Genomic DNA, 10,204 nt, shown 5'->3' on the forward strand with positions numbered 1-10,204 from the left:
TTCCGCGAGGTTCATATGCAAGTCCAGTTTTTTGTTCCGTTCCTAAAGCAGATTTTGATGCGATAGCCTTTATGATTTTTAGCTTACCAGTGAGATAGAGTGCTTCATGTTCAATAATTAATTGCAATATTTTAAGTGACGCAAATTATTATTTCATTATTTTCATAATAAACGCGCTCGTGTCGTCAATGTTTCAGTAATTTCTTCTGTACAGATATTTGGTTTGTTGATGTGGTCTCGTTTATTTTTACTTGCATAGGCCGGTGTAATTCAATAGAACTACCAGTTCGATTTTTAAAGACTCAAATTAGAATGGAATCAAAAAATTTTATCGACTGGAAGAGGGTGGAGGGCGTTTCTGCATAAATGACAACGATTGTTCGAAATGGTTTTAATTCCCTTGTTTGAGCTGTTTTCGCAGGCATATAATACTGGATTTGCTGGTGATGGATGGTCTTAGTTTGTAGAAAGTTTGGATCAAAATGAGAACAGCTTGAGTGAGTTGAAAATATATTTAGATAATTCATAGATAGTTCCATCGAACAAATAGTTTTGAAATTCAAATGCAATGTTGAAATTTTCAAACTTGTTTTTGTCATCTAGGAGCCTTGCACTCATGAGATGCAGAACACATTGTCTGAGCAGGCAACGATCCTGATGCGGGATCAACTTCTGAGTCTTTCTCCATCATGTCAGTTTTTTGGGGAGCGTTGTGACCTTCACAATACCAAGCAACTTTTTCCATTCTTTCATTTGAGCCTGGCTGAGACGTCGATATCTTTTTTTCACCACTGACGTTGAGAAAAGGAGCCAATTCATTTGACTTGCGTCTCAGAGATGAAAAGTACGGTCGTTTGATATTATCAGGAGTGGGGTCTGAAGTACATGACTGGAGCAGCGGCCATGGAGTCTCGGAGCAGATGGATTCCCCGCCATCTGGAACAATGCAGACCAAGGGAAAGGTGATTTATTTCAAGAGTAACATTGAGATCTCAATTTGATGAAGTCTTTCGTGAGACAAAGGTTACTACGGGCTCAAAATTGTCATGCACTGTGAGTAATCACAAACTCAATTGTAGAGAAATATTTACTGAAAACATATTCGTATTTATGAAAGCAGAATTTTCTGTACCCAACGTTTTTAAGTGACATAAGTTATTTTCTGCGTAAAAATTATTTTATGCGATGGGTGGAAAAGTTTCAATAAATTTTTCAGTCATGAAACCCAAAGAATTAAATTTAAAATTATTACGCCAAAAAATTTTAATCCGTCTCTTTATAGAATCAGAATAAACAACAGGTATTTAACAGGCTGTAAGTTAACGGTACGTTAGCGGCATGAAGTCAGGCTTCTTAATTTTATACCTAATGAGCTCAACAGCGCATACACATAAGTTGACTTTTAACTAACCGCACTCTTACTTATAAGAATATAAGTTAGAGCTCTAAGGGGAGCGTCTGGCCAAAATTTTTGAATTTTGGCTTTTCCGGTTTTTAGTCTCGTCTTAAAGCTGACATTCTACTCTATTCAACGGTACCAAAATCATCTCTGTAAGTTGATTTATGCGTTCACGACAAATCGCGAAAGGGTTGGGGGTGGTGGAGTTCTTTCACATTTAGGATAGGAGAAAATTCCCGGTAGCATACTTAAATAGCTAGTCCACATACGATGTGCTTCAGTTACCCGCCTGCAATTGTACGGGAGGGTTTGCGTGTCGTCGTTCACACCATCCTTGACAGGAATTGAGCTCCAGTATCGCCTAGTCTTGCATTCTTGCCACCTTGAACGCTTATTTCGAGGCGCCCGGGACTTTGTCAGGTTCTACTGAACAATTAACTTGTTGTCACTGCAAACCCATCTCCTCCTACAGTTTTGAAGCTACAGCGATGGGACATATACCATTCGATTCGCAATTGAAATATCTAGAGATTCGTCGTAGCTTTTTTTCAATTTCGTTATAGTTTTGAAAATATTTTGAAAAAAGGGAAAGGAAATTGGGGAAAATCTAAAAATTTTTAAAAATTTTGCGAAAAATGCTCCCACATCCACAAATATTCGAAATTCAAAAAAAGCTACGACGAATCGATAGATATTTTGATTGTGAATTGAATGGTATGTGTCTCATTGCTGTAACTTTAAAAATCTAGAAGGAGATAGATTTCTGCAGTACCCCCTTTTTTGGTCGTTTTCTAAGAATTTCACGTTTTCTTTCATTTTTTTCGAAAAATGGACATGAAAAAAAGCTGTCTATTTTTTGGTTTTACATATGTGTACCAAGTTTCAGAGTGATCCGTATGTAAACAGCCGAGATAAAATTTTGCCCAGACGCTCCCCTTAAATGGGTTCGTTGATAGAGAAAAGTTTGAGTAATTTCTGGAAATAGGTTATTGATAGAGTAGAATATCAGTTAAGGCTTATAACGGGTTCAGTCGAGTAATGCACTGGGGGCAACTTATTGCTATCAAACAGTAGTACATACATCGGCGAAATTTCTGGCGCAAGGTTATGAATCAAATAATTTTGTTTTAAGATATTACAACTATGTAAGTATTGTTTTATTTTCTGGAATAGAAAATTGAGATCAGATGAGATATCAATGAAATGAATGAATGAAAAACACTGTAAGGAATTAATTTTAAATGGATCCCAAGTTAGCGTAACAACTTTAATGGTGATGTACATACAGTATCATGAGTTCAGGAAATAGTTTTGCATTGTATTAGCTTTTTCGGAATAAGATATATATTTCTGACGCAGATGTTTCATCACAGGGAATTATATTGTAGCAAATTAAATCGCTTTAATCTTTTGTTTTAATTGAAAATGCAGTCAAATGGGCGCAGCAAAGCTTTACTTAAATTTGAATATTATGTAATCAAGCTGTTCTTCACTGAATCTAATAAACAGAAATATGTGTATTATCAAATAAATTCATTACAAGATATTCTGATGAAATGACACGGTAACAGTTGTCAGTATACAATTGAATAAGTTGTCAAAATAAATCTTTCTTGTGAATTAGTCGGAAGGATTGGAATACTAAAAACTGAGTTTTTAGTATTCCAAACTTGCTTTTCTAAAAAATAGTTGCAAGCAAACAACATTTTTTATGAATATCAGGTACTTTTTATTTAACGCTATAACAACTTACTTATAACATCTCGCAGTTTGTTGTGCTGGACCTGATCTTCGTCTCTATAGCCTCGAGGCGCCATGAGCGTTAGAGCGCTCAGTGGCCCTGCATGGCCAGACTTCGTCACGTCCTCGCCTGATGCATGGCACAAAAAATATAACTCAGTACTCACTGCAGTGAGTTACAGAGAGCGCATTTTCTCGTCGACGAAAACTTGAAGTCACGGACGGACAGACGGACAGACAGACAGACGGACAGACATGGCGAGCACAATAGTGCATTTTTTCCATAAATGAGAAAATGCGCTATAAAGCGTTCACTAGAAAATAGTTACGGTTCGACTGAGCCTCTTTAGCATTAGTAAAATTTTGTCGTCAGACATTAATCATTCTTAATGCTTATAGCGTCAAAATGTATTGTAACTGGAGTTTTTATCAGTAGACTATGGTCAATATCTGTACACCATCGACTGCTGACATTTCACGGTAAATATGCCATAGATTTTACATCGAAATAACACCTATCAGCTTGGTTAAACTGTCTCTTATGATTTTTAGGAGAACTCACCCGTGAGGTCGGGGTTGGAGCGCCATAAGCATGGCCCGGCGTCGGGGTTGGAGCGCCATAAGCAAGGCACGGCGTCGGGGTTGGAGCGCCATAAGCATGGCCCGGCGTCGGGGTTGGAGCGCCATAAGCAAGGCACGGCGTCGGGGTTGGAGCGCCGTAAGTAAGGCACGGCGTCGGGGTTGGAGCGCCCTAAGCAAGGCACGGCGTCGTGCTGGAGCGCGTGCAGCTCGCAGACGCTGAGCGCGAGTGTCGTGTGTGTGGCGGCGCTGGCCGTGTAGCGCACCTCGATGGCGTGGCCGGCTACTGAATTTATTCCTTCACAAGAGAAGGATTCTTCGGACGATGAACTCTTCCTTTGCAGTCCTTCGGAAAGTTCCGAAAGAGCTAGATTTTTCAAAGAAGATTTTGAAAATAATTTCATGTTTTTCAACGATTCTTTAGGAAATTTCTTATCGCTAGATTGCTCCTCTACGGAAACACTTTTTATAGATTCTTTAGAAGGCACTGGGAAGAGGTTGGAGGAGTCCTTGATTGTTGAGGTTATGACTTGCTGTTGTTTTTGTTTACTTGTTGTTCCGTCGACTGACGTTGTCTTGAGTTCGAGTTTCCGGCGCCTTAGAAAATAAGTTGATACTGCAATCGCCAGCAAACCTGTAGAAACAGCCAATTCATCCTTAAAAAATATTAACGCTTAGCCACAGAAACGAAATAATTGTTAGCCGTTGAGTAAATGAATAAATAAGAAAGAAAAATGCCTAAACTACTGCATTGTTGATTCAATTATTTCATAATATTTACAGGGTGTATGCACAAGTGTATTGATAAGTAAATTAACTGGTGTGTCAACTGACGTTAGCACAACTATAAAGACTGCTCCTAGTATCCTGCGATGAGAAGACGCCTCGCCATAAATTTGGGAAGCGCTATAGGAATTGCATTAATGCTATGAATTTCTCCTGGGGAAGCAAGTTTGCTTTCCATCAATGCAGAGTAGGCCTGATGATCTGGATTAACCTGAGAAGTTACACTGCTACTGGCAAAGTTTTGTTTTTACACACAACATCCCGAACCTGTGTTACCCTGCTCTTTGTAGAAGAAATGAAGAGAATATTTTGTGCCGGTAAATGATTTTCCGTCATGATGAATGATTTCACTGTAAATTATTACGATTTCACTGTAAATTATTACCTTACGAAAGTAAACATAAACATGGAATGATTTTAATAAATAAACAAGGTTTCAGGGATCATATTCAGGCTGACCCAAGACAGTAGCGAGGAAGAAGATGAAGGCCAGCAGGACAGGCAGGCCGCCGAGGGGGAAGGCCAAGGGTCCGGCCTGCTGCTCACAGTTGTGGCCTGCGTAGCCGCTAGTGCAGGAGCAGTGGTAGCCTGTGATACGGGGCGGCAAGTGGTGGTGTTGAAGAACTGAAGTGACGTCCACAGTATTAACTCTATTACTTGGTTATTAGTAGGTAATGAATGATTGTTAGGAATGAATGCAATTAATGTTGCGCATTGATGAGTCTGATGTATTAAGTTAAATGATATGACACACTTGTTTTCCTAAAACACAAAATGAAATAAAACTGAGGAGTTAAAACTTGTAGGAACATCGAGAGATGACAAGGAAAATCGGCAAAATTTGTTCAGAAAGTTTTTTTTACGAGAAAACGAATTAAATATTGCATTCATTGATCAGTAGAACCATTTCCATGCACATGAAGAGGTGCACTTAATACAGCTTCTTGAGAAGAAAAACAGATCATTTGTATCAACGAGGAATAAATATGAACAAATTAAACCAAAGAAGACGATTTCCGTATACCTAACAGTAACGTTCATCGTCTAATACATATGATAGATTTACCTAATATTAAACCTTATACGCAAAATGCAAAGTTTTAAAACTTCATTATTACGTCATCTTCGTCCTCAGGGTACAGTTGATACTGCACCATGATACATAATTGAAGAAAACTCCCCTACTGAGTGCGCACATGCACACGGCAGTCATGCAACTGTCTCTATAGAAAAGTCGGTTAAAAGGCTCCAGGTATGATTATTCTTTTGTGGATCACCCTCAGCCAGCCTTACATGGCTGATTAGAATTTACAAGGACGCTATTTCAAGAAGGCATTCAGCTGGAGGTCCGTATTCTAACTCCATCAATTTACAGTGAAACTTGTGGAGAAACCGGGTATAATATCTCACAGGAAATAGTTTCTCTTAGGCTTAACAATTCATGAATTTGTGCCGTGGTTCCAGGTTTGAAGTCTATCTTTTCATGAATATACTCATATAGGCACGTCTGGTGCTTGCAAGACGGAGTGTCGTTTGGAAAGATGTACTACAGAATTAACTAATATTTCCATTTTAGTTTTGATGGTAAGAGTTACGCGCGCAGTTCAACAGGTGAAAGCTCATATCCCTTAAACAAAGTCTAGTTTGGTCGCTATAACAGCGTGGATGCAGCGCCTGGAGGGATTGTCTTCACTTATGGCATTTTCTTCAGTATGCGGAGAAAATTATGGCTTATCTTAGGAATTTGTGGCTCCTAAATTTGAATACTGACATGCAATCCTCATCGTCCATTCTAAGACACAATTTTTTCATTGAAAAGGTATTCACAGAACATTCATCGAGTTGCACACAAATTGAAGAATCCGATTCAAAGCGGCTTTTTCTGACATTCTAACAAAGCCACACGATCTTTCTTTAAGGATTTTTGCCTATCGTTTATCTACTAAACCATTAAAAATACTTCCAGCACAACGTAAATCGTAACAAATTATTAAATATGATTTTTGGGATCATGTTAAGAATAAGCACCCCATACGTTACTCGGGTGCGTAATCTTAAGGTTAATTGAATGAAAAATACAAACAAATTAAGTGTTTATAAACATTTATTAACTAATTATGATTCAATGTAGAAAAATACATTGCAAAACATTGAATCCCAAATGATAAGCAAAACATCTTAGTCAAAGTACTTTGCTGCAATATGATCACATAAAGCTTCAAAAGCATTTAATGAGAAGCTTTTTCGCCACATGAATTCTTGAAGATATGAATATAAAAGGAATAGGGAGGAATAACAAAGTCATTCTACAAGTTTTATTCTAGGGATCGTTTTATCAAGAAGGATATACAGGGGTGCGTTTTCTTAACAAGTTCATGCTGGGGTGCTTATAGATAACAAGATTGTTTTTTTTTGTCTCTATATATCGTTGGTGCTTTTGAACAATTTAGTTCCCAGAGAGTCTGTTTGTCGAGCCAATGTCAACATGTAACTAGAAATGAAAATAATAATACATGATTACAGAATATAATACAATTTCCCGCTGAAATCTGTGTTTTTATTATAATGAATAGAAATATATACTAATTTTCTCATGATGACCTTACCATTTTCTGAAATTTACAGTGAATCCATTCATTTCTTATGAATAGTTAAGTGATTAGAGTCGATGTTCTAACGGTTATTCATATCATGAAAAATACGGTTGATTACCTATTTAATAATTGAAGTTTAATGGACACCAAAGGTTGATTTATTATTAACAAATACAAGCGTATTTAACTTTAGTTCAGGATATCCCATGCAATTAACTATTATTCGTCGCGAATCGTATATTTAAACTCAATAAGCTCCATTTCATCATGCAAATTGGGAATGTTTGACAGTGACAGTTTTATGGTGGAACTGATCTATATCGATGATTTCGCAACTTGCAATATCTGAGAAATCCTCTACACAACAAAGCTCGGTAAAAACATACAATAATACATTTCGTTAGTTGAAGCACCAATGCAAGGAATCAACAATTGAAACAAGATAATTAAGCATTCAATCTTAACCTGATCAGTTGAAAAAATCTTTCAGATAAAATTTCATTACCTGGCACCGAGTTTGAGCACGAGGCGAAGTTGAGGCAAGGCTCGTAGCGACACTCGTCCACATCCAGACAGGAGGAGCCGTCGGGACTAAGCTGGAAGCCCTCGCCGCAGCTGCGGACCAGGGGGCGAAAAAACGCTTCTTAGACCACAAACTGAAGAGAGTGGCATTTCTTCCAGCCCTATTGGCGCATGCAAGCTATATTTCAGAGGTTTTTACGAACAATTGACAACGGAAGGCATGCTGCTTTGAAGTTTTGTGTGGTAAATTCCAGCGGTATTTTGTATAGAACGACACGTCGGTGTTTGTTTTTACGGGACTCGACCCTTTGTGCTCTGAGATTTTTGTGTTTGTTCTGTTATGGCAGAACAGTGGTTTGTGTGTTAGGACACAGCGTTGTGTCGGGCTGCGTTTCAAGGATTTGTTTTAGCAAAATAGAGCTCCGGAGCCAAAGAGTTTCCTTTTATTTTAGTCCATGTCCAACCTAGCATAATGAATTGATGTATACCTACAGAGATGAGGCTGGAACTGATTCATAAACTTTTGTTCAGAATCACAGAGCAGTCCACTTCCATCCAGGTGCCAAAATTATTCATAACACAATGCACATAGTAGTGACGTTATAAATGCAATGAGAAGTCCCCTAAAAATGTGTTCATGTATGCGAATTCGTCTTTTAGAGGCTCGTTCGCATCATTCTTTACATTGTGCCACTAGTGAAATTTGTACCCACCAAATGTTATAGTTTAGCCAATAGGTAATCCAAATACTGACACCAAGATACTTCTTACTCGCACTTGAACTGCTTCCAAGTGTCCAGGCATTTGTAGGGCGGAGAGCAGGTGGCGTTGACACAGGCTGAAGGTGGCACGCACCCCGACGCCAGGTCCATCGCAGCCTCCACGGCCCCCCAGCGGGTGGCGCTCAGGGCCGGGGGCATCGGCAGCCGCCGACCGCTCACACGCACGTCGTCCAGACAGCCTGGGCCAATTAATGTGAGGTTTGATGTACCTTTTGGTTCAGTATCTTGACGAGAGGTTATTGAGTGAGAAAGAAAATAGGGATCGGAAGCCATGAATATTTGATCATCGTTAAAATTAACCTAGCTGATGACTCTATGTTTATTAATTATAAAAATGTAACTGTTAAGTCATATCAGTAAGAAATTGTGAGCACATGAAAAGTAGGGAGTAAATAACCAGTAGGATGAGAATTAAAAATTGCGAAGTTTCTTACCTTCTTTGAAATTCGTGTGTATGACGGGCTTCTCGCCAACGGATCTCGGAGATTTACCGCCAGGATGAGGAGCATCCGCTCCCCACAAATGTTCATCCCGCCACTGCACAGGAGCGGCGAGTGATGACATTTCTTCCTCCTGTGACAGCCTCTGGAGCTCCCTGTCGCCGTCGTCTGCTGTCAGCTCCAGGACGTTGCCGAACCTGAGAGAACACGCGGCGCTCGTGGCTCAAGTGCGCAGCGTTTGGGAATTCATGTGGACATGAAGCTAAAGATAGAAGTTGTATAGTTTTTTGGTCCTATGCCGCTGAAACTTGCATCGTTACGAAGTCATGTGCAGTTGAAATAATTAAGTTACAATTTGCAAGTTCAATTTTGATGTGCACCTGAGTCTTACCTGCAGTCATTCAGAATGAAGGTTATAAGCTTAAAGATACACAAGAGCATAATTAAATTAATCCTTTTTTACGAGGGCATACGCTTATAAGCCTAATTTTAAAAATTTTTATTACCCAGGCAAGAATGTGAGTTTTGAGGAAGTTAACTATTATTTATCTAAGCTTGCGGCAAATTTTGTCGCAGTGGGTTAATTGTATCATGTAAATTACTAATGAATGAGAATAATATATCACCAATCCCATACACGAAATATATGAAAGTCCAGCATTATTTTCATGTGTTATAATTAATGCAGCAAAATGACAAGAATGCAAAATGACAGAATGTTAAAATATGTATGTTCTCGCTGTAAAGCGTTTTTTCCTTATTTTGTGGCGTTGACAATAAATAATAAGTAGGCATTTTTTCGCACATCGAGGTAAGACGATGCAAAAATACCACATAATAGCCACTCTCAACAGGCAGCGGAATATCACATCGCCAACAGTGAGAAGCATTAAGTATGGCATGTAGAATTACAGAGGCTTTATTGTGCAACATTATGTCATAATTGGTAAAAGCGAAGCTAGATTTATAATAATAGTCACTTCCAAAACGAAAAATTCCATCGCCTAGTGGCTTGAAGCGCCAGTCTTCGCGACAGTAAACCCAATTGTTTATTGTGGTAGTAAACAATAAAGCAATGTGCTGCAATATTTTTCCTCATGGAATCGCGTAAGACACAACTTTTTTTTTGCCCAGCAAAAATCTGTCACCTTAGAGAAGCAATTTTTCCTTGCGCGCTATTTTGTAGGGTAGGCTTAAGGGCAAAGCCAGAATAGGTTTGAAACCTTTTGAGTACAATGTCATGTCACATGCCGTCGTGTAGGTCCACTGTAGGATACAACTACTGCTCAGTAAGTTACCTCTTTGCAGCAATGTCGTACCACATGCCGTCATGTAGGATACAACTACTGCTCAGTAAGTTAC

General features: G+C 38.9%; 1 protein-coding gene and 1 long non-coding RNA gene across 2 annotated transcripts; both read right to left on the bottom strand.

The window, feature by feature from the left end:
• Positions 1-498: 498 nt before the first annotated feature.
• LOC108675704 lies at positions 499-4,122 on the bottom strand. Its single transcript, XM_018163732.2, has 3 exons — positions 3,702-4,122; positions 3,153-3,269; positions 499-936 (listed from the first exon to the last, which is right to left on the bottom strand). Exons 1-3 carry the CDS (start codon positions 4,120-4,122, stop codon positions 596-598), a joined length of 879 nt encoding a protein of 292 aa, XP_018019221.1. The 3' UTR covers positions 499-595.
• An 873-nt stretch (positions 4,123-4,995) lies between these two features.
• LOC108675705 lies at positions 4,996-8,484 on the bottom strand. Its single transcript, XR_001931126.2, has 3 exons — positions 8,392-8,484; positions 7,604-7,713; positions 4,996-5,092 (listed from the first exon to the last, which is right to left on the bottom strand). It is a non-coding gene; the product is annotated as an uncharacterized LOC108675705 (long non-coding RNA).
• Between the last annotated feature and the right edge of the window lie 1,720 nt (positions 8,485-10,204).

Source organism: Hyalella azteca, unplaced genomic scaffold, assembly GCF_000764305.2.
Source record: "Hyalella azteca isolate HAZT.00-mixed unplaced genomic scaffold, Hazt_2.0.2 contig13420, whole genome shotgun sequence".
NCBI lineage: Eukaryota > Metazoa > Arthropoda > Malacostraca > Amphipoda > Hyalellidae > Hyalella > Hyalella azteca.